The sequence below is a fragment of the Babylonia areolata genome, chromosome 15, assembly GCF_041734735.1.
Source record: "Babylonia areolata isolate BAREFJ2019XMU chromosome 15, ASM4173473v1, whole genome shotgun sequence".
In the NCBI taxonomy this organism is placed as follows: Eukaryota; Metazoa; Mollusca; class Gastropoda; order Neogastropoda; family Buccinidae; genus Babylonia; species Babylonia areolata.
The window spans coordinates 12,178,434-12,203,090 of record NC_134890.1 but is presented as its reverse complement, the minus strand read 5'-3'; the positions used below and the strand labels follow the sequence as shown (position 1 = coordinate 12,203,090).

Sequence of the window (24,657 nt, the reverse complement as noted above, 5' to 3'; positions counted from 1 at the left end):
CTAACTCGGAATCTTCACACTCTGTGCTCGGTGCCAATATACTTGTGTAATGATGCTCCCACAGCAGAGCCACCAAATGCGTACGACACACCCAGTGACAACATGGACATCAAAGTGCCCTGCAGAGGCTGCCCTATTGAAAAGAGGAGGAAGCAGCCACAGCGTCTTCCCCCCCGTTTGTGGACAAACCCGCACACATGCCACGACAACCCCATATGTCACCACATCAGTGCTGAACAGACAAACCCAACTGCAGTTTGATTTACAGGAACTATCGACCACCCAAACAAACTTCCAGAGCCAGGTCATGTCCATCAGCGAAGAAATAAAAACGTCTACAAAAAATGAACTTTGCCTGATAATAACAGACAAATACGAAGAACTGAACCAACACATCCAAACGTCAGAAACACGCTTAGTGAGTGTTGAAAAACAATGCGGTTTGGCCTCGGATGTTGGCAGGCCATTTTTTTTTTTTTTTTTTTTGCAAAAATATAGTGGCTTCGATATGTTGAAGGATTTAGCTCCAGGTTTGTAAGGGAGAAAAACGAGTTAGTATACTGTGTGTTTGTACGGTGTTCCTTTCGACAACACCTGTGTGCGGAACAGAGAAAAAGACAGGAGATAGCAGATTCCAGTGTTGGAGCCACCATGGTGGTGGCCACGCCAGTCGTAGAACCAGTACTGCCAGGGCACTCCCCACATATGAGTTGTTGCCTACAGTACATGACATTTGTGTTGCCGCAGAGGCTGTGTGCGGTTGAGGAACAATTCGGTGGGTGAAGCCAATTCGCGGTCCATGGTGGATATATCTGCGTTATCAAGTTATCAAGAAGCAAGAGACCAGTTGTTACTGGAAGGGTTCCTGTTCAGGGGAGCACAAGTGTCTCTCCTGGACAAGAATCCTTTTGCTAACAAAGACCAGGGGGATGAAAAACCCACCATAAAGCTGTGGGTGAATAACATCCCGCTAAGCATCAATAATGAACTCATCGAAACAGCTCTTAAAAAGATAGGGGTTGAGTTGGCGAGGAACCCTGACGGGTGACTGAACCAGTTTGAAACTGGCTGTCGTTTTGTTTACATAATGGTACCAAACTCACCACTGAGGCCAGTTATGAAAATTGGTGTATTCAGTGTGGACATTTACCACAAGGACCAAAGACAAAAACAAAAAAAGTGTAATAAATGCCTGCAGGAGGGACATGTGGCAGCTAACTGCAGGTTTATGACAATGGCGCGGTTCTGCTCTGAAATTTGGGTATTGTTGTGAAGGTCTGTACAAATCAAATGAAATCATGTTGCTTTTAGCCCAGCCAACCACAAAGGGGCCATTTCAGGGCTGATCACCTGTTGGTTCTTAAAACCAAAGAACACAAAATAATAGCTTAAAGAGGCAGAACAAGGGGGAAGGGTCCTTGACCTTCCGTCCCTAGGCCACAACAGGACCATCTGCTCTGTCACCCAAAGCACAGTCAAAGAATTATTACAATGGGCAAGATGAGAGAAAATCTTTCTTTCCAAGCCGGGCCAAAAAAGAAAACGTTGCAGGACTTGTTCAATGACTTCAAATATTCACCTTATTTATGGGACTAATCCAATCCAATCCAATGTTGCTTTAGCCCAACCAACCGCAAAGGGGCCATCTGAGGGCTGAATATGATCTAAGGGACAAACACTGGCAGAGATATGTTAAGTATTATGACTCAAGTTTTACAATGCCTGAAGTTTCACACAGACAGCTCTCTGCTTATGTATCATCTGGCAATGAGCACCTGGAAAACCAATTCCAAATGAGAGAGAGAGAGAGAGAGAGAGAGAGAGAGAGAGAGAGAGAGAGAGAGAGAGAGAGAGAGATCCAACTTGTCCAAACAGAAAAAGGACTCTTTCTGGTTGACAATGAAACGGTGGCGAATAATACCGTGCTGGGGTGTTCCACTGCCAGGAGCCTAACCATTTTGAATTTTAGCACATGGAAAACCTGTTCCAAATGCAAAACAGAAAAAAGGGGTCCAATTCATCCAAACAGAAAAAAGGACCTCCATCTGGGTCAAAGCGGAATGACGGTGAGGACTGCAGAGCTCCACTGCCAGGAGCCTTACCATTCTGAATTTTAGCACTTGGAAAACCTGTTCCAAATGCAAAACAGAAAAAAGAACTCTTTCTGGGTGACAAAGGAATGGTGACGAATAATGCAGTGCTGGGGTGCTCCACTGCCAGGAGTCTCACCATTCTGAATTTAAGCACTTTGTTCCAGCAAATTGTATTTGCAAAAAAAATGCTCTGGGTTCTCCGGAGATAGGGCGTCCAAATATCCATTATTATCATTATTAAAGGAAATCTCCAATGATAAATCAATGAGACCTTTCAAGGGACCCACAAACTTTGCACAGCACATGCCAGCAAAGCTCAGTAAGTGGGGACTGTGAGCTTGGGGCTTAGCTGATGCCAAGACTGGCTCCATGTACAACTGGCATTTGTGTCTGGGTAAAGACCAAAGCAACCCCCATCAGCATGGCTTTGCTCATCATGATTAACATCTCTGGCCACCTAGTTATAAAACAAGGAATGCCTCTCTACATGGATAATTTTTTTCATCTTCTCCACTCTTCCATAAGCTTGCACAAAACATGGTTGCACGTGGGACACTGTGTGTTAGCTGACAAGGTGTGCCTCAAATCATCAAAAGCTGAAAGTTGGAGACTACCCTCTGACTGTTAGAGACAGCCACAACCTCTGCATTTCATGGTATGAGTTTTATTGACAAGTGCCCGGTCAACATGACAACTGCCTAAAGTGCAGAAACATACAAGAAGAAAGTGTTCAAAGTGGGACTTGCGGAGGGTGTTCTCCAGCTGTCAGCCCACCACCCCAAAGCTGATGACATTTGGCAGAACAACATTGTTCTGTCAAAGACGACTTGCGTCACAGCAATCCTGACAGCACTCTGTGCTGCACAGAAACAAGTAGACAGTGCCATGGTAAAGTGGGATGGCGCACTAAATAGCCCTGTATGAAGTGCCACCCACCCATGTGTATGGAAATTTTTTTCTTCTTTTGATACTGGATGCCTATTGATTCTTTCATTCTCAAACAACCCAAGCCAACTTCTCCCAGAGAATGATGCCAGAAGAAGTTACACAAGCACGATGTAATAGCCAATACATGGGATGCTTCATTTGGCACTCATAGAATTGTGTGGTCTACCAGTACCAGATACACTTGTACACAAACTCTTGCTGTGCAGAGGGACAGATCAAACAGATTTGACAGTTACAGTGTGTGTGTGTGTGTGTGTGTGTGTGTGTGTGTGTGTGTGTGTGTGTGTGTGTCTTTGGCTGTGTCATCCTGGCTTTTACACAATTCACCTGAGGAGGAAAGAGCGCGTATCAAACTATCTGGAAAACTGAGACCTCAGACGCACAAAACTCATCTTAGTTTATCAAGGACACCACTGAAACTGTACTCAGAGCAACTTGTCATCAATGGTGAAAGTCCAGCAAAACTCTTCAATGTTACTATGTATGTGAGCAACTTGCCATCAATGCTGTAACTCCAGCAAAACTCTTCAGTTCAGAGTGAGTGGAGTGAGAGAGAGACTTTGAGAGAAAATCAGAATGTGTGTGTGAGTGTGTGTGTGTGTGTGTGTTGTGTGCATGCATGCTGGAAAAGTATGAACACCACCAAGCACTGCTCACAGAGTACCTGTGTCTACAAGTACAAGTGCAGAAAATTTTTTGAGGGAGAAACTATACCTTCGTTCTGGCAAAATCATGCCAATCAACACATATTGCCAGGAGCAGGAGGAGCTCATCAAATCAATTCATGTTCTTTGTTGCCAAGTCAACAGAAAAAGGGATCTTTCCCACCGACCCCAAAAACTGGGACCTTAGATGGACAAAATTCATTGGCACGAATAATATGGGGGAAGCAATGGAGAGGAAGATGTGATGAACAGCAGAAATCCAAAAATAAATGTTGCTTTTAGCCCAGCTGACCGACCACAGGGAGCTAAATCTTTTAAAGATCAATGAGATGAAGACATTCTTCTTAAGATCTATGAGATAACAGATCCAATTAAAACATCTGACATCACTGTGACCTGGTAACAAACTTGCTCTCTTACAAGTTCAGTGAAATCTAATTAAGTAATGTTGCTTATGAGAACCCATCAGATTGAAAAGGGCCATTAACTAAGTTTGGCAATGGAGCCAGTTCCCAATATTATCCTGAAGTTGAAACTGCTTGCACTGTGCACATAATCAAATTGAATCAAATGTTGCTCATGGCCCAGCCGACCACCACAGAGGGGCCATTTCAGGGCTGATCATTTGTCAGTTCTGAAAACCAGTCAAAGAACACCAAATAAAAGGCGAATGTTCATTTTAGATTAACCAATTCACTCACATCTCAATCTGTGTACAGAAAAACAATAGCCAGAATCAAGTGAAGATGAACAGTTAGAAGAATCTAACATTAGTAACAATGATCAAATCACAGGGTGGTGGAAGGGGGTGGGGGGGTGGAAGAAGAATGGTAAGTGGAATACGAACAACTGGCAGTACAAAAACTAGGCACTGTCATTATTTTCTACGATAGTGACTTTTGCATCAGACAAGTTCACACACACACACACACACATATATATAAAATAAAAAGCCCTAACTTGGCAGATGTTTCTTTTTTTGACAGCTTCCAAAGGAAAAATATCTCATCATTTTCAAAGCTCTCTGCAGGTGGTGATATTGAAAAGGTGGTATCAAAGGTGGTCTTTGATGCAGGGTGTGAAATAACACCAAAGAGCTGGGTTGGGCATGCTGACAGTTCTGTTGACTGGCCCTGCCTGCTAGCAAAGCGGACTGCCTTCTTGTTTTATGGTGGGTTTACTTGTGAACCGTCATTGATGGAACTGAATCCCTGGAGTGCCCCAGGATGGAAATTTCTTCTGTTCTTTTCCAGTATGCAAAAAAGTGTACCAGGACACAAATTTCTGTCCCCTACCAGTATGCAAAAATGTGCCCCAAGACAGAAATTTGTCCTTTTCCAGTATGCAAAAATAGGCCTGAGGACAGAAATTTCCGTCTGCGTGATGGTTTGAGTTTTCCATACACAAAATAATCAAATTCATTTAAAATTATCATATTTGGATAGCGTGTTCATTTTCCTTTTCATAAAGAGTATAGGTTAAATACTTTCTTTTAGTAGTTTGCATGCTAGATGTTGTTGTTTTTTTGTTTTTGGTTTTGTAGTAGTAGTTTTTTTTCCCAATCTTCACCCTCCATGACCAAAACACTCCTTGCAAATACTTGTCACTGGGCTTATAACAGGCTTGGCACTGAAATAGTAAGATTCTTGACAGTGACAGAGAAGAGAATGATGTTTTCCCTTTTCAGCATTACATGTTTTAAATTGTGTTTTTGCTTCTCAGCATTACACGTCAACTTTCAAGCCAGAAACTTCCCCCCCCCCCCCCCCCCCCCCATACATACAACCTAACCTCACTTACTGAGATATATACTGCAGATACTGCCATGAATCTTTGCACACAGATGTAAAAATGGTTTCTGAGTGCAATGGAAACACCAAAAATAATGTGTATATGTGAATGGGATGGTTTCAATGCTCCGCTATTTGGAAGTCAAATGTTTACATTGTCAGTTTTCTGAGGAAACCTGGAGAGGTTGTCTCCATTACAGGAACTCATACACACATTATTATGTGTTAATTGTGCAGTTCTGTTCATGTCCTTTCAACTGACTGATTTAAGCTACCGTTATCTACATGCTATTAGCAGTGCTGCATTATTAACGCACTCCATTCAATTGCTAGCTATTACAAGTATTTACTAAATGAGAAGACAAGCTCGTTTTTCACAGTGAAATGAAGGGAGAAAAATTATTCAACTGTTTTCATACAATGTTAACTCTGAAACTTTGTAAACCAGCTACATATGTAATTTTCTGTCCTTGTGCAAAACGTCATGGCAATAAATGCACTAGAAGCTGAGATATAATAATACATAAGAAATGCATGTGAAGTCCCCCCAGCCACCCCCTCCCCTCGTAAGTTATTGTCTGCTTTTTTATTTCCTTTCAAATTCAAGTCACTAGTTATATAGTACTGACGACAAGGTCTTCCTTAAGCACAGCTATACTCTTCCTTCAATAAATGATCTCTTCCCAACCCACAGGACAGTTTCCTGATCAAGTCCTTCAAGGCGCTCAGTCTCCCCCCCACCCTTCCCACCCCCTCCCTTTCCTTTTGTTTTCAAGTGACCTGTTTTTTTTAATTGTTGGCAAGCTCTTCCTTAAGCTCGGCTATACTCTTCCTTTGATAAATGACTCCCTCCCAACCCAGAGAGTCTTCCACGAGCAGTTCCCTCATCATCAACTCCTGTAAGGGACTCAACTCTCCCCCTTTCCTTTTCCTAACCCTCCTCCACTTCCTCCTCTCACGGATCTTTTCGGCCCTGCTCAGAACCATTGGGCCACCCCGCTTCTTCAGCACGGATAGTGGGTTTGGGCCTTTCAGCTTCTTCTTCCTGTGCGTGGGCCCTTCCTCTTCCAGGCTCAGACCCTCTTTCTCGAACAGCGCTTTGAGGTCTCTCTCATGCACGGGCACCATGCTCGTCTGTCGGAGGGTACCTGCGGCCTCCAGCGAGGCGTCACTGATCCGGTCCAGAATGATGGCGTTGCCGTGGAGATACAGGACAGGGACACCTGGAGTTCGCTCCACCTTCACTGCCAAGTCTCTGTGCTGCAAAGGGAATAATCATGATAAAAAATGATAATAAATGAGAAAAATAGTATTTATACAGTGCTTCATAACCTCTCGAAGTGCTTTACTATTAATAGTGCACTAGTTAGATACAGAGTTCACACAGACCCATACATACACGCACACACACACAAACATGCATGGAAGAAATATATGTTGATTGACAGAATACAAATATGGAACAGTGCCCTAATTAATAGCTGAGTGGTTTAAGCATTGGAGTTTGAACTTTCAATCTTAAAGTCCCAGGTTCGAATCTTGGTAATGGGGCCTGGTAGGTCAAGGGTGGAGATTTTTCCGACCTCCCAGGTCAATATATGTGCAGACCTACTTGTGCCTGAACCCCCTTCGAGTATACATATGCACACAGAAGATCAAATACACCACCGAATTCCACCTCACTATCAGAGTAATCATTGTCATACTCTACTTCCGATAAATCATCAAGCATATCAATTACTTGCCGCGTTGTGTACGGTTGTTTTCTCGCACGTTTTGTCCTTGATTTCTGCCCTGACGGGCCAGGTTGAGACTCTGCACGCTTCAAGTGTTTACGCACCGCTCAACCGGTGGCCGGGCATTATGTCATTTTTCTCTGCCACTGGTAAAGCGGTGGTCAGGGCTCAAAGGGTTTAATATCAATTATTTGCAAATTTTGGCTCAGGAGCTCAGACAGAAGGGTTAAAATTGCTCAGGGACTCAGGGCTCAAAGGGTTAAGCAGGTGAATCATATTAACTGTTTGTTGGGTGTGATTCTATTCTTTATGCCATGTAAATAGTAATAAATGAAAAAAGAAAAAAAAGAAAAAAGAATTTCAGAAAAAAACAAACAAAGATAACAGTTTCAGTTTACCTGTGTTGCAATGAAGAACTTCTTCAGGTCTTTGGCTTTCTTCTCCTCCACCTCCTCCTTTCCCTTTGAAGGGTCGTAGTTGGGGTGTGACCTCTTGATTGTCTTCCTCAAGCAGTCGACAGGATCTACCCCAAACTCCTTGTGAGGGCAGGCAGAAATCTTGTAGTCTCTCATCACCTTCAGGGGACCATACAGCAGTTTGCCTGCAACAAGAGGTCATAAGTTATTTTGTATTTGCAATCCAATCAACTGCCTGCAAAAATGAGACATTATTGTAATCCAATCAACTGCCTGTAAAAATAAGTCATGCTGTAATTCAATCAAGAGCATGCTGAAACAGCCATAGTGCAGTGCTTTCAACATAGATGAACTTAAGTGCATTTCAAATTAATGAATAGAGCAACACAAGCACACATAAACACAGCTGGAATTTAGTAATGTACACATACATACTTCAGCTGCACAATAAATGACCCTTGCAAAATGCAGTCAAAGCTGGCATACTCACAAGTCCAGGAAATTTCAGATGCCCTGCACTTTCCTCCACTTATTTTGCATCAGTTTGTCAGCAGAAAAGGCATGTGAAGAGCTTTGCAACACTAGGCGAGTCCAGATTACTGTTAGTGTTAAACTGAATGATAGTAATAGTGATCTCAGTTTCAATTTCCCCTTCACTTTTTATGTTTGCAAAAGTTTCCTTTCAAAGTTGTCTGTGTTGGTAGTTCCATAGGGAACTGTCAGGCAGATAACCTGTGCTTTTCACTTACGGTTAATGTTCACTTACTGTGGCTAGCCAACAAAGTGAATGTCATAAGAAAGGGGTTTAGTAAGTGGTGTTCTGTTTTCATGTTGAATCAGAACAAGTTCCATGGGTGCACCTGCCAGAAAACCAAAAAAACTGAAAGGCAGGGGGCCAGGGGCAGGGTACAGGGGAAGCACCTTGTTTGGGGGCTCAGGGGGGTGAGGCAGAACAAAATATAATATAAAAAAGGCACTGGGAAGGCTCTCATGCAATCAAAAACAAATTTTCATCTAAAAATCACTGATTATGTTTTATGCTGTGTCTACAAACATAAAGTGATAAAGCCATGAACATACACTATTTAAAGACCCTAAATGGTGGAAAATAACTCATCTTAAAGCTATGAATGAAGATCAAATATACAAATGGTGGAAAATATTTCACCTCAACAATGAATGAAGATCAAATAGCTGCTTACCATACAGGGTCAACTCGAGTATGGTCTTTTCAATTAACCCCCCCCCTCCACCACACACACACACAGAGCACAATGATTCATATCAAATTCAAAAGGTCTAAAATCTGAGAGCTATCATGGCCTTCTGCCTATAAGTCGAAGGGGGGATGAAGGTGCGTGGGGTGGGGGGTGGGGTTGAGGGGAGCAAATTTCAAAGAACTGTTTTGAAAAAAACCCAACCCGGAACAAGCTGTCTGAAAGTATCTCAATCATTTGTCTGTGTAAACTGTGACACACACACAGAGAAAGTGAGAGACAGACAGCGAGAGAGCGAGAGAGAGAGTGTGTGTGTGTATGTATGTATGTATATATGTATGTATACATGTATGCGTGCGTGTGCACGCTGTGTGTGTATGAGTGTGTGCGTATATACAAACGTATGTATACAGATAAATGTGTGAGTGTGTGTTTGTAATATATATATATAATATATATATATATATATATATATATATATAGATATGTGTGTGTGTATGTGAGTGAATGATGGTGAAGGGTCACAGTTCCGGAGAGGGAAAGTGGTGCAGACAGCTGTTACATCTACATGAAGGTTGCTTAGATACAGCCACAGGGCTTGAGTATAGTAGACCTATTGGCATTAAATCACACAGCTCACAGGGGCTTGAGTGTAGTACTAGTAGACCTACTGGCATCTTGCCAAACAGGCCAGATTTCCACAATGTCCTATTATATGTGAAGTGTCTTCATCGGAACTGGACTTGGACCTCTGCACCCATCCTTCCTGCCATCCACAGTTATTTCCAGAAAAGGGGGGTGGGAGGGGTGGGGGTGGGGGTGGTAGGGGGTGGAGAAACAAGTCTGCACACAGGGATGTGGTGGCTGGTGGAGGGAAGCAAGAGTGAGTGAGTGAGGAGGAGGGGGGGTGTATAGTAAGGGGATGAGAATGGAAATAGGAAAATTGAAGAGATCATGTTACTGTTACTAGTGTTAGTGCTGACCTGATTTCAGTTATGAATATCATTCTACAGAATGGCGGTTTCCTTTTCTTATCAGCACACAGGATCCTAGCACTGAGATGAGGGGGAGTGTGAGGTGAGAGGAGAGAGAGAGAAGGATAGGGAGGGGAGAGAGAGAGAGAGAGAGAGAGAGAGAGAGAGAGAGAGAGAGAGAGACAGAGACAGAAAGAAACAGAGAGACACAGAGAGAGAACACTGAACCACTGAAATGTTTAATGTCATAAAGTGTAGAGCTCTAGTGACACAGAGAGAGAGAGAGAGAGAGATGCATTGTGTAGGATGGGAGGGAGGGTGGTGGCGGGGCAGGGATAGTGCTGCAGTGACTTTGACAGCTCCCAGTGGGAGTGGAAGGGTGAGGTGGGTGGGGGTGAAGGAAGGTTTTGGGGAGGGAAGAAGGACTGCACATCTCTGCCAGTGGGTGAGAAGAGTGAGGTGGGGTTGAAGGCAGGGGCACATCTCTGCCAGTGGGTGAGAAGGGTGAGGTGGGGTTGAAGGAAGGACCGGGAGGGGGAAAGGTGGGCACAGCCATTCAGTATGTTGCTCTCTTGGAATGACTACAGACGGGTCTCACTGGCCATCGAACAGAACAGAACGGAGGTTTATTACAAAAACCTAAAAACTGAAATCCGTCTCAGGACAGATGAGTTGCACCCATTAAGTTTTACTTGATGCTATCAAAAGTGAATCAGCAGGAGTGCAGGGTCTCCTCTGGTGTGTGGCACCAAGATGACCTGTCACCTAACAGTCACACATTCTAATAGGCTAGGTATGGAGACTGCAGCAGACAAACCTGGGTGTGACTATGTGTGGGCTCTGCCTGTGCGGTGCTGGGAGCAATACCACTGAAACAGCGTCAATAATAGAGCAGCGAAAGAAAAAAACCAACAACAACAACAACAAAAGAAAAACCCCAACAACCAATAACAAAATACAATACAAAGAAACAAAACCTTCAGCTATCCAAAAACAAAACAAACAAAAAAACAACAATAACAAAACCAGGGTATTAAAAGACACACAAAAAGGTCAAGATACTAAAATAATCATCTCCACTTACCAAACGCTTCCAGTTCTTTCAGTGCACATGAAGTGGTGTACAGCCGAACGTCCCCTCCAAGGTATCTGGGAAGCTGATCCCATATGTTGACCTTGTTTTTCAGCGCCTCCTTCACAAAAGTGGCATCCACCATGATGTTGTAGGGTGGTGTGATACCAAAGTTTTTCTCAAAGAAAACCATTGCCTTATGTGCTTGCTTCTGACGCTTGTGCTTCATGATTATCTGCAAACACACAGACAGCCGTGCACGAAATGATACACACGCACAAACATTACACAATTAGTACACATTCCTCCAAAACTGTTTCAGTGTTAGAGATCTTGTGTTCGTTGAACTGTAAAAACAATGAACATGGTGTCCAGTTTGTTCATTCTTATCATACAGCCCACATCATTTTGCTTTTTGGGTTGTGAATGTCAAGAAACAGGGTCTGTCACTCTGGGTAATATTATTAGTGTATGTGCATGCATACACAGGCATGTGCATATGTTTGTGTATACCTTTTTACAACCTGCATAAAAATGTTTTCATTATTTTGTTAAATACCTACAGTTACCTCCCCCCCTTTTTTTTTTTATCTTTGCACAATTTTCTCTCACAAGGGCAATATTTTTTGTCATGTCTGAGTGTACTGACAGTCTTGCATCTATATTTCAAAGTATTATTGTATGCTGCAAGTCCACATCTTGTGCCATGTGTGATGTGACCCTCTTTTCAGTTTTTCACTTTTTGCTCAGCAGCTTTTATCGACCTCTCCCGATTGACGTCATCACTTTATCATGCATGCACACCCTTGGAGGGTAAAAGCACCAGCCCAGCATGTCGACTTGTACACAAAGTGGTGTTTGCATTTCTACTGTTTTGTTTTTAAAGAAGCATGGTGAATAACTGTTGTGCAAAAGGCTGCACAAGCAACTGAACAAACGAACCAGGCATAAAATTTTACAGAATTCCCACTGTTGACATCTCCAATGGCAAACAAATGGAGGAGCTGAGCCAGCGGCGAAGACAAGCATGGCTGCTGAAAATCAACAGGAAAGCCATCACAGACAATATGAAATCCTGGACCCGTGTTTGTTCAAAGTACTTCATTTATGGAAAGAAGAAAGAAAGGAGATGAAGGAGGAGGAAATGAAGGAGAAAATAAGGAGAAGAAGAGGGAGAAGGAAGAAGACCAAAACCCACGCAGCCAGTCAACCTAGTCCAGCCTAACTGAAATTCCTAATCCTACTCAACATAAGTCAGCCCTACTTTCCCAACACAGTCACAGTCCTCCCAAAAAACATCTGAACAGCAACAAGTCAATAAAAAATTAAGATTGATCATTAAAAGTCAAACCAATACTGTGACTTGTTAAATAAAATGACATTATAAAATCATTACATACACCTCCAACCCTCACTTCAAAAGTTCAATTAATCACAAATTATGTAGTGATGATGATGATAATAATATCAGTAACAATAACGACAGTAATAATAATAATGATTGACTGTACAAGGCCATTAGTGCAGATTTTGAAACAGTATGAGATAACACATATGCAACATAGTGTTATTAAATAAATAATCAAATAAATAAAACAAGCACACACTAATCCCACCCAACCACCACACTCACCAACAGTTTCATGACAAGAAGGGATGACTTCTTAAACTGAACTGTATCAAGCATATCAATGTTATCATATCAGTAATTAACTTCTGTTGACTGTGCACACAATGTCACAACTACTTAACGGCAAGTTTTTCAAGCTATTCACTTCTTTCAAACTTTGGCTGCACTCTCCTAGACTAGGAAGTGGAAGGAAAACACACACACACACACTGAAACAGAGAGTGCACAAAGCAAACAGACACAAAACACACAAACACACAGTGTACACAAACTAGACAGAAACAAAGCATCTTGGCTAACAAATGCTTAACTTTTTTTTGAGTGTGGTAGCTGGTTCGGTGAACCAGGTGGTCATTGATGTCGTCCTGCTCAATGCTAGGCAGAATCGATATGTCATCCAACCATTCCGCATGTTCATAGGGATTAATGTTTTGCACTGCACAAAGTTTTTCTTCACATCTTCGTCTGCAGACGTTATCAAGTGTATCAATGTACTTCATGCGTGCCTTTTCACTTAATATGCTATCAATTTTCATCGACATTTCTGCATAAAGTAACAGTAAAACAAAAAACAGACTGGCAATCGTCCACGCAAGTTCTTTTTACCCTCCAAGCAAAAACTTGCGTTATCACATGACCCGCTTTGCATATGCAAATGGAAGAGGTTGATAGTTTTATTAGTTTTATGTTTAGAGTACATTTCTTCATGTCACACATAATGCAGAAACTTCATTCAATTTTGTATTTATACTTCTTGATCAACGTCTTGATTATCCAGGCCTGATTTCAACTCATATAATTATTTATATTCAATGGTGTACCTTTTTAGAGTTTTACTATTGTAATTAGATATCTAACTAGTCAAGTGAAAACAACGAAGAAATAATTAAAAGAAATACAACTTACAAGACTTGACAGTAGTCCTCTTTCAATTTACTTCCTTAACAGTGGACCTACCTTTTTTTCTTTCTTTTTTTAACTGTCCAGAATTAAAAAAATAATTTCTAAATCTACTATACTAATACTTTAGTAATGTGGAATCTGTATTATCTTATTTACCCCATTTTCTAAGGTCGGAAATGCTCAGACTTACTAAAGTTAAATTCATTTTGTTCTCGTAAACGTGAATCAGAAATATGTCGCACACACACACACGCACACTGCGATAAATGTGGACTGCACGCCTTCCTCGTGTCACCGACCGGTTACTGTCGGATTCCGGTTTCCACATTAAAATTTTGTTTTGAACTTCAATACGACTTTCACTGCATGCACTGCACTGCTAAAAGGAATAGGTGCTTAAAATTAATCCATTTCTACCTTTGTTTTCCTGATTCAACGAGGTACTGCCGTGAACTGGACAGGTTCAGTTCTGGGAACAGTGTTCTGTTGAACTCGCCGTCACATGATCTGACCAGGAAGTAGCGATATGAAAATGCTGGATTGGAGCAGGCCTGCAGCGAATCACGTAGGGGAGGACATTAATGGGTTCTTGGGCGAATGTAGCTTCCAACTCCAATTGTCTCTTCTTTCCCATCATATCGACAAAATACAAATTTCCTTTATCTGCATATGAGAAATACTTGGCACGTGTCCTATTTTAGCGTCCTAAAATCTTGGAGCTACATACACATCATTTTTCATAATTATATTGCAAAGCAGAGTGTCCTAGCACTTTTCGTGCAAAGCTGGCGCTAAGTATATTATATGCAAAATAATGTTCGTTTGAACCTCGACATCCGACTAGGAGGACAAGCGCATAAAGTAGAGCCTGTCGAAAAAACCTTGTGCAGTACTTTGCTCCCTTTCGGGGGGAAAAAATGAGAATCGGCTGCTTGGCCTCCGAGTCAGTTTCGTGGTCGTTTGTTCGGTCCATATAAGTCTGTGGATTCACACACACACACACACACACACACACAGGTGTTTGTTTCAAACGTGACGCGCTGTCCAAATTCAGTATCAAATCTCTCTCTCTCTTTCGGCCGTCTCTTCTGGTCTGATTACATTTTTTTCCCATATTTAATATTTACTCATCAATCTGCACATTTCTTTTGTTCCCACTTTCACTAATTCTATTTCTTTATTGATTGATCATCTACAGTTCATTATGATAAAAACTTACAGTAAAGGAAACGGATCAAGCAGAACACTCCCCTCTCAACATCTGGGAAAAAAAAAAAAAAAAAATCAAGGGCAGTTACTCTAACATTTCGCAAAATTCATCATGGTGGACTGGGACCAAATTTTGTGTGAGACGGTGAGTGCGTTTTCGTGTACATTGTTGCAGTGCGAACAGGCAGGCAAAGTTCAAATGAGATGCAATTTTAAGTGTAAAAACTTTTGTTTTTTAGGATATAATGCATGATTATGATACGAAACCTGTAAAATTGCTGCTTTTGAGTCCATTAGTAACTAAAGATGGAGACACAGTAGAAACCGACAGTGGAAAAGCGGATATTTTGAATTCATTTTTTCCTAGTGTTTTTATAAAAGAAGATATAAGTACTGTACCTACTCTAAGTGCAGCTTCAAAGTCAAATGGTACTATTTTGGATAGTGTAGACATTTCGGTTGAAGCTATAAAAAAAAAAGAAACTTTAAACTCTGAATCCAAAGCTTATGGTCCTCATGCTATTCTCTCAAAAATATTAAAAGAGCTGAGTGAAGAGATTGCACTCCCCTAATACATTCTCTTTAACAAATCAGTTGAGGAAAAGACTGTGCCCACAGACTGGAAAACAGCAACAGTTATACCAATTTTCAAAAAAGGAACAAGAACAGACCCAGGGAAATACAGGCCAGTGAGCTTAACATGTATCATATTATAATCATTCATAAGAGAGGCTGCTGTTAGGTACATGACTGATATTAGTGATAATAAATTGTATGCTGAGCGCCAACATAAATTCAGCAAAATTAGGTCGTGTGTGACTCAACTTCTGGAAGTGATGGAGGACTTTACAAAAGAGACAGATAAGGGAGAAAACATAGATGTGTTATACTCAGACTTCAAAAAAGCATTTGAGTTTTTTTTTTACTCTGTACCACATGAAAAACTACAAAAGAAACTGGAATCTTATGGAATGACAGGAAACACACTTGGTTGGATAAAGGACTTTCTAACAAAAAGAACTCAAAAGGTTAGGATTGGTAGTTCCTTCTCCAGTAAAGCTGATGTTATAAGTGGCATACCACAAGGTAGTATATTACTATTATTAGGACCTATACTATTTACTTTATTCATAAATGATCTCCCATGTGAACTAAAGAGTACATGTAAAATTTTTGCAGATGACAAAATTTTACAACTTTCCAAAATTTTATCAGGATTTACAAAAAGATATTTAAACAGTAAAATGGTCAGACACATGGAAGCTATATTTTAATGCTAAAAAATGTGAAGTACTTCATAGAAAGAGTACATAATGAAAACTGGAGACAAAGAAATAAAAGTATCAAAATGTGACGAGGAAAAAGATTTAGATGTAACATTTGACAAAAATTTATCATTTGACAAGCTTGTAACAAATAGTATGAACAAAGTGAACAGAATGATTGGAATAATAAAAAGAGCATTTACATTTTTTTTATTTAGATAAGGTTACTTTTTTACGGTTATGTAAAAGATTAGTTAGACCTATCGTAGCATATGGAAACACTGTATGGTACCCAACACAGATAAAGCAGTCACAAGCCATAGAACGGGTTCAAAGAAGAGCAACAAAACTGATCTACAGCATAATAGATTATTCATAATCATATCAAGAAAGATTAAAGTACTTAAACTACCATCACTTTAAGCAAGAATAGTAAGAGGGGACTTGATACAGACGCACAAAATATTTAATGGGTTGTACTCCAAAGGTAGACACTACAAGAAACAGTACAGACAAAATATTTAAACAATATTCCAGAACAAAATTTCAGACAGTTTACATTTAGTAACAGAGTAACAAATTATTGGAACAAATTAACAAACAAATGTGCACCTAGTAATACTAGAATAAATACTTTTGAGAACCTTAGTGAAAAACAACTTGGTCCACACTGACTCCATCAAGAATCAAGAGCAAGTTAGTTCCTGTTCTGCCATGACATCACCACAGTCACAGCTGGAAGTTCAAGCCCCCATTGTGTTTAATTCAGTTCCTACAGCTCTCATTTCTCCTAGGAACCATCAAGGATTGGAACAATTTTCCTGGAAACATTGTATTGTGGAGGCCAAGAGCATTGACACTTTCTTGTCAAGGGCATCTAAACTTCAGTTGGGCAACACTTTTTTATGTATTCTGTTTTATTTTGTTAAAATCATGAAATAATCACGGAACAATCACAAGCATGATTGTGGTCACTAGAGACTTAAGAGGCAGAAGAAGAAGTTCTAAACAAAAAATTCCTTGTCTTTTGTAATGGAGGCGTATATGAATCTGTATTAGAATTGCCATGTCACACGAAATCAATTATTAGGCTCCGATTATTAAGTCGTCATCATCAGTGACTTGTAAAGCTTATGCAACATCTTGGGTAGCAAAATCTCAAACTGTTTTGGTGTTTGCTTTTTTCTTGTTGTTAGACACTGCTTTTTCAAGCCACTTGGGCCAGGTTGTGGTTTCATGTTTGCCATTTTGAAAATGTCGTCAGTTTCTGAGAAGGGCTCTAATCATAACATCCAGTAATTACCATACATAGTGTGAGTGGTTATTGCTCCCTGCAGACAGACATTGAAAGTAGACACATCAAGCTTTCTGATTGGTGGCAATTGGGACACATCAACTTCAAAAAGAAATGTGAAAAACCCAAAAATAATGCAGACCTATGTATGTCCAGGGGCAAAGCGTGTTTGCGGATGCCCCCCCACCCCATCCCCCTAAAAGATAAAAAAATAAAAAATAAAAAAATAAAATTCAGATTTAATCAGGATGTTATAAGATAACTTTGTTAAACTTTAAAAAAAATTTGCCATGATAATTAATCTTGTTCACAAAACTTTTCAGGTGGAACATCAAGGAAGCAGCAGTGTTCCGTTTTGCTCAACCACTTTTGGACCTCGAATCAAACACGGTGACAGCCAACTTTGAAACCAGCATTCGGTCAGTTCTGCTAGCAAAAGCAGCCTGAGTTGTGGCTGAAGAAATGGATCAGGAAAGCACTGTGTCCCTGAAGCGCAGTGGAGGGCACCTGGACCCTGACTATGAGGACCTGGTGGATCAACAGGCAAAGCGTCAACGTTTTGTGGAAAAAGACGGTATGGTTTTTCCTCTTTCTTTAAGATTATTTTCTATTTAAAAAAAACAAAAACAAATCATAATTGAAACCCCTCTTCCCACCCCCACCAAGCCTGTTTAAACTCTCTTTAAAACTAGCCTTGTTTACTCAGGAGGGACACTTTGGAACTCTTTACCTTCGATTATCAGCAGTAAAAGCAGTATTTCTTCCTTTAAATCAGCTTACAAAACATTTCTATTGAGTATTTTAGGAAATAAAAACTTCAATGTAGACAATTTGTTGATTATCTAGTTAGATACTTTGTTCATTTTTTTCTTCACGTTGACCAATGTTATTGGAGACACCCACCCACCCCCACACCCCCCAAAAAGAAAGTCATTGGTATATATTGGTGGTCTTTGAAATCACTCTTTTAGTTTGCGTGGTATTGTGTAAAAATTGCAACTTGTGTACATGTGTCATGTGTGCAATGCTTCGATGCTCATAGTGGGTTTATGAATTGAAATGAACTCCTTCGTTTGCCTTGCAGCTTGCCAAGCCAGTGTGGACACCATCAGGAGAATTGTAAAGACACACTTCAACATGGAGCTGCTGCACAAAGAGACAGAGGCCAAGGAAGCAGACAGGGTGTGTTTGCTTCTTTTTCTTCTTCTTCTTCTTATGTTTTTTTTTTCTCTCCTATATCTCTAACTCCCCCCTTTTCTTTCTGTCTCTGTCTCTGTTCCCCATATTCACTGTCTCTTCCCCTTTTCTCCATCCACCCTTCTCTCCTCATGAGGTGCCGCGGCAGAATTGGTGAGGCATTGGACTTCTGATCCAGTGGTCAGGGTTTGATTCCACCCCCTCCACTATTTTGCTTGCTGTTGTTTCCTTTGGGAAAGGTATTTTACTCTGATTTTGCTCTCCCCACCAAGTTGCATTTGGTTAAAAAAACTGTCTTGATTGGGGTAGGTTAACTCACTCGGGACGACAAGTTTTCTCCCTTGCTTTTCCCCACAGACGGCCCATTTGTAAGGGTTTGGAAAAAAATTACAAAAAATACAAAATACAGAGTAAGAAAATGAAACTTTCAGAACTGGTTTATTACGTGTTGAGCTATTACATATTAAAAAAAAAAATCAAATTTCTCATCTTATTTTTACAGTTTTGCCATATGTAGAAAATACTGCCAATTTTTCACCCCGAATCACCATACCCATGCTCGCTTTCTGCATTAAATTCGCTTTCTTCTTTGCCATCATCCACCTCTTCAGTGTCTGACCCTTCAGTTTGTAGCATTTCAAGTACTTCGGCAACCCTAAAACGTTGCTGTCGCTGCCTTGTTCGCTTCACAACATTTTGAGAAGAGCCCGCTTTGCTAACAGGCTGGCACGCGAGCAGACGACCGGTCAGTGACTTTGTCAGCGTGTGTGCGAGATGGGCCACACATGGCAGGCTGACCAATCATACCATTCGATTGTGGAGTGACCCAGAATAACGCACTCTGCTTGGCTAATCACAAAATCACGTATACAGCGTGTGATGGATTTTTATTTCTTGAAAATGCTATTCCATTCCGTCGTCTGAAACCGAATACATTTTATGTAGGAATGCTTATGCATTCCTTCGTCTGGAGAGAGTTAAAAGGGTGGAAGGAGAGGACTGGACCCCGTCTTTCTGTGCTGAGTACCTACACATGGTGAATATGAATTCACTGACCCGATGGCCGCAAAAGGCTCTGGGGCCTTTAACCTTTAACTCACTCAGTACGGCCAGTCCTCTCTTCTCCTCTACACAGACCCCTCGGATGTCCAGTGGGTGTCTGAATGACCCAACCTTTGGCTTCCGTCGTCAGAATTGTGGTATTCTTTGTCAACATTCACCTCTTCAGTATAAGAGCCTTCTGCTTGCAATATTTTGATGGTGGTAATTGGGGTGAAACGCTGTTAACGTCTTCTCTTCCGCCATTCGTATGGAGAGAGTTAACCATAACCATCTCTCTTATCTGTCTGTGGGTTGTCTCAGTATCTCTTCTCTTTTAGTGTCTCCACTCTCTGTCTCTATCTCATTCTTTCACTCTTGCTTTTTTTTTTTTTTTTTGGCTGTGTTTAGGTCTGTGAGTGATTTTCAGTATATCTTATGATCATGATTTTTGTTGGTTTTTAATTCTCTCTTCACAGATGTACTGGTTTTAATTTCATCATTTAGACAAAGTTTAAAAAAAAAATCTTTTTACATGCAATGACCAAATCAAGTGCAGACGCTCTTTTTTTTCCTCTTTGTGTCTGTTTTGTTTCTTTTTTTTCTGGATAAAGGGTTGTCAGGAAACAAAGTGTTGTGTTTGTTTCAGAATCTGAATGAAGCGAGAGCTATGATGGACAGACTGAGGGCTGTGATCATTGCCAATTTCTACTCCAACCAGAATAACCAACATGGAAAAGTAAGGGAATCTTCTTCTTTATCTTGAACTTTTTTCATGGGCTACAGCTTACACATTAACTAGTATACACGTATGACAGGGGCTTTTAACCCTTTCGCTGCCAGGGAAATAAGATTTAAGTGAAAACTATTTGCCAGGGTTTTTTTTCACAAAAAACGGGTATATATTATAAAAAAAAAAAAAATCTGTGATATTTGTTATTGGAGAAAGACCCATAAAAGAATATATTTTCTGAAAGGTAAAAGAATAAAAAATACAAAACACATGATGTTTTCCAATTTTGTAAATTTTCAGTGACATGCTTTTATTTTGAAATCAGTGTTTTATTTTTTGTCACATTTTCAGCTTGTTCATTACAAACATTAGGTAATTTGCACTAAAATATATTTTCTGGACAAATGGATATACATGCACACACAAACTATACTAGAACAACCACAATAAAAAAAAAAAGAAGAAGAGACAGATACACAATGCATTGTGACTTCTCCAAGTGGTAATATGGACCTGAAGCCACGCCCCCTCAGTCTCCACCCCCCTCCTCTTCATCCCTCTTACACGGTCACTTTGTCCAATTCTCATCAGACCGCGCTCACACTGTCTCCTGCTAATAAATCGGTCACTTTTTGTCGTCTGCTGCAGGTGCACAGCAGGCATCACTCACTGATAGTCATATCTTGGCCAGTCTCTTGATTGTTCCCTTTATTTTCTATCAAATCGTCCAATAAAAGTTCATCACTGTCTTCTCCTTCGAGCTTACGCTTCAATTCTTTCTGAGCATCAGCTAAAGAAAGCAATCTTGTTGATTTAGTGCACCATGATCGCATGTGTTGAGCACAGTGTCTGACATTTTGTTGAGCGAGGGAGGAGAGGAGACAGGCAAACACTGCGGCAGTAACCCAACCAAAACGTTCAAATAAAGGACTGCCTCATGACGTAGATGGGGTTTCTAGCTATGAATAGAATCTAGAAAGATTTCCCAAGCTAAAGCTACCAGTATTTTTGTCAATGAACTCAATGCAAACCAGTGAAAAGTCAGAATATTTTGATGATGAGTTATCCCGTCATTGTGGCAGCGAATATAGGCAGCCTAGGGGTTAATTGTCAAGACTGTTTTTACCCTGTCATGTAGGCAGCCATACTCCAATCCATTTTAATGGGTGTGCATGCTGGGAATGTTTTATTTTTTAATTTTTTTTTTTTTTTTAGTAACTAACTGAACACTGATATGGATTATAAGATTTTTAGTTTAATGAGCCACTTTTGATTTTCTGCATGTATATACACATGAAGGGGACTAACTTAGTAAGGCACTAGCACAAATGTTCAAATATACTTTTAACCCACCAGATTCTGACACAGGGATTGAACACAGGATTGCGGATTGAAAGTCCAAGTCTTTAATCACTCAGCTACTTTTCTGGTTGTGCTGAGCATACGAAAAGTTAGTTTTGATGAATGAGTATGGTTATGGATTTATCTGTTTGTTTATTTATTTATTTATTTTTATGCAGAAGACATCAGAGGATGCTGTGCCATCCATCCACCCCACGGCAAAGAAACACTTGGGGAAGGCACCAGTGGGGGTGGAAGTGAATTTGGAACAGAGTGATCCCCCTTCCAAGCAGAGTTCCCGGCCTTCTACATCTTCTTCTGCTGCTAAGGTTTGTGCAGGGTTTTGTGTCTTGGGTTAAAGAAATATTTAATGAATTCTTTTATTAATAAAACAACTTTTTTCCAGTTCAAAGGTGTATCAGGAAAGCAGTAACATTCACTTGCCTGATTTGGAATATATACTTCATGCTGTCCTGAATTTGTAGTCTAAATGGAATGTATTTAAGTATGAAAAGCTGATAATTTTTTTTCCCAGCTATTAGATATTGTTAACATACTTTTTATCTCTTGATCACTGAATGGCTACTTCTTTTGACAATCAATTTGCAGGCTAAATGGGATAAATTTATGAAAAGCTGATAATTTTTTTTTTTCTGAAGGTATCAGATAGTATGCATTTTGTTTTCCTTCTCTTAACTTACCGAAAAGGCTAATGGTATTTTTTGTGTGAACATACCACATAGTATTCACATAAATTTTCCATCTCTTAACTACTCTGCAGCCTGTAACTGCGAGCATCAAGAAGAATGATGCTTCACTGCCCTCAACTTCCACTCAGTCTAGAGCAGCATCAACAGTCTCAGCAGCAGCTGCAACAGCTCCATCAAGCCAGGCGTCGCTGCCAACAGGTCTGGGACAGTCGCAGGTGACTGGAGAAGAGGAGGAACAAGGGAGCTCCCGTTTCAGTACAAAGAGATCAATCGTCGTGGGCAACTGTTCCAGGTGAGGATGGGTGCAATAGCCGAGTGGCTAAAGTGTTGGACTTTCAGTCTGAGGGTCCCAGGTTTGAATCTCGGTAACGACGCCTGGTGGGTAAAGGGTGGAGATTTTTCCGATCTCCCAGGTCAATATATGTGCAGACCTGCTAGTGCCTGAACCCCCTTCGTGTGTATATGCAAGCAGAATATCAAATACGCATGTTAAACAAAGATCATGTAATCCGTGTCAGCATTCGGTGGTTTATGGAAATAAGAATGTACCCAGCATGCACAACCCTGAAAATGGAGTATGGCTGCTGACGTGAGTAAAAAAGAGTAATACATGTAAAAGCCCACTTGTGTATATACGAGTGAACGTGGGAGTTGCAGCCCACGAACGAAGAAGAATTAGTTCCAGGTGAGGGAGATATAATGATAAATACGGTAATATTGATAATGATGATATTTGTTTGTCTTCTTCTTCTTCTTCTGCGATTGTGAGCTGCAACTTCCATGTTTATTTGAACACGTTTGGGCTTTAAAATGTATGACGTTTTTACCCCCCGCCATGTAGGCAGTCATGCTTTGTTTTGGGGGGATATGTGTGTGTGACTCAGTGTATGCATGAGTGCTTTTTTGTGTGTGTGCATGTGTGAGCGCATGTGCTGTGTATGTGTGTGTATGTGAAAATGCATGCGTGAAATTGTATATGTGTGTGTGTTTGTGTGCATGTGTGTGTGTGAGTTCATGGTGTGTGCTTAAATACAAAGAGTTTAGCAATAAATCTTTGTTTTTTGTTTTACCTCCGCCATGTCGGCGGTTATACTTTGTTTTTGGAGGGGATATATATGTGTGACTTGGAGTGTGCATGGGTAGATTGTGTGTGTGTGTGTGTGTGTGTGTGTGTGTGTGTGTGTGTGTGTTTGAGTGCATGTGTTGTGTGTGTGCGTGTGTGAACATGCATGTGTGCAAGTGTATTTGTGTGTGTGTGTGTGTGCGCGCGCGCTGTGTGCCGAAATACAAACAGATCAGAAATGAATCATTGTTTTTCGTTTCCCGACCCTGCAGATTCCTGCTGCCCCACCAGCGTCAGTCCAGCAACCCTTCCACCCACAAGTGGATGGTGTATGTGCGCGGGCCCCGCGATAAGCCTGACATCAGTGATATTGTGTCCAAGGTTTGGTTCTTCCTTCACCCCAGCTACCGGCCCTTTGATCTGGTGGAGATCAAGTGAGTGGGGGTTGATGTGTTTGTTCCTTCTGTTCTTTCTTTTGTTTCTTCTTTTTTTATTATATTTTTATTTTATTTAAAATTTTTTTTTTTATATATATATATCTTTATTTTATTTTGTTAAAAACATTTTTTTTTAGTCTTCATTTTTCTTTCTGTTTTAGTGCTTGTTTTAATTTTTCCATTCTTTTTTTTTTTTTCCCCTCTTTCTTTCATTTGTTCTGTTTTGAGTTTCTGTTTCTTTCTGTTTATTTGTGTCTATTTGTCTTTGTTTATTTTTCTTTTCCTCTTACCTTCTGAAATTCTTTTTTCTTTTGGTTTTTAGTCTGCATCTGTCTTTCTGGTGGTTTTTTTTTCCTTGTTTTGTTTTCTTTTGTTTCTCTATCGCCCTTTCTTTTTTCGTTTTTTCTTTCTTTCTCTGTTTTATCTGTTTTCCTTTTTTTTCTTTCCTTTTTTTTCTCACTTACTGTCAGTCTGTTCTTTCTTTCCCGCATATCTTTGCATGATCATTTATTTGATACAAACTTGGCTTTTATTCATCAAATTTGCCCCCCCCCCCCCCCCTGTCTCTCTGTAAGATTTATGTTCATTTTGAAAGAAAGAACGATAAAGAAAATGAAGACTAAGTGGGTGTCGAAAATGAACAAGATGAAGAGAAGAAGAGGAAGCAGCAGAAGAAAGAAACTGGAATGGCGACAGCAGAAGGAGAACAAGGTGGTGCGCTAGACAAAAGAAACAGAGGATTAGGAGAATCAACAAGAAAAGGTAGAAGAAGAAGGAAAAAGATAACGATGAAGATGAAAAAGTAGTAGGAGGATAAGGGGGAGGAGGAATTGTAATTTGTTTTATTATTTTCATAACAAAAAAATGACACATACATACTTTAAATAATAACAATGTGTAAAGAAAACAAAAACAAAAAACAATAG

General features: G+C 40.4%; 2 protein-coding genes across 4 annotated transcripts in view; one reads left to right on the top strand and one right to left on the bottom strand.

Annotated features, from left to right (window-relative positions):
* Positions 1-25: 25 nt before the first annotated feature.
* LOC143290432 (rRNA-processing protein UTP23 homolog) lies at positions 26-14,696 on the bottom strand. Of its 3 annotated transcripts, XR_013056392.1 has the most exons (5): positions 13,862-13,999; positions 10,924-11,146; positions 7,631-7,833; positions 2,130-6,756; positions 26-1,981 (listed from the first exon to the last, which is right to left on the bottom strand). XR_013056392.1 is itself a non-coding variant. In XM_076599861.1 (4 exons), the coding sequence occupies exons 2-4, from the start codon at positions 11,138-11,140 to the stop codon at positions 6,286-6,288; spliced, it is 891 nt and encodes a 296-aa protein (XP_076455976.1). In that variant the 5' UTR covers positions 11,141-11,146; positions 14,664-14,696; the 3' UTR covers positions 26-6,285. The 3 variants fall into 3 exon arrangements, 2 of the variants coding, with proteins under 2 accessions (XP_076455976.1, XP_076455974.1); XM_076599861.1 differs by lacking the exon at positions 13,862-13,999 and adding an exon at positions 14,664-14,696 and having other exon boundaries at positions 26-6,756; XM_076599859.1 differs by having other exon boundaries at positions 26-6,756.
* A 58-nt stretch (positions 14,697-14,754) lies between these two features.
* LOC143290431 (YEATS domain-containing protein 2-like) overlaps positions 14,755-24,657 on the top strand; it is a 32,503-nt gene continuing 22,600 nt past the window's right edge. The window contains exons 1-7 of the mRNA XM_076599858.1: positions 14,755-14,798; positions 17,536-17,786; positions 18,297-18,394; positions 20,097-20,186; positions 21,701-21,850; positions 22,303-22,523; positions 23,567-23,728. Coding sequence (XP_076455973.1) covers positions 17,675-17,786; positions 18,297-18,394; positions 20,097-20,186; positions 21,701-21,850; positions 22,303-22,523; positions 23,567-23,728 — 833 coding nt within the window. The 5' untranslated portion in view covers positions 14,755-14,798; positions 17,536-17,674. The remainder of the gene's footprint in view (positions 14,799-17,535; positions 17,787-18,296; positions 18,395-20,096; positions 20,187-21,700; positions 21,851-22,302; positions 22,524-23,566; positions 23,729-24,657) is intronic.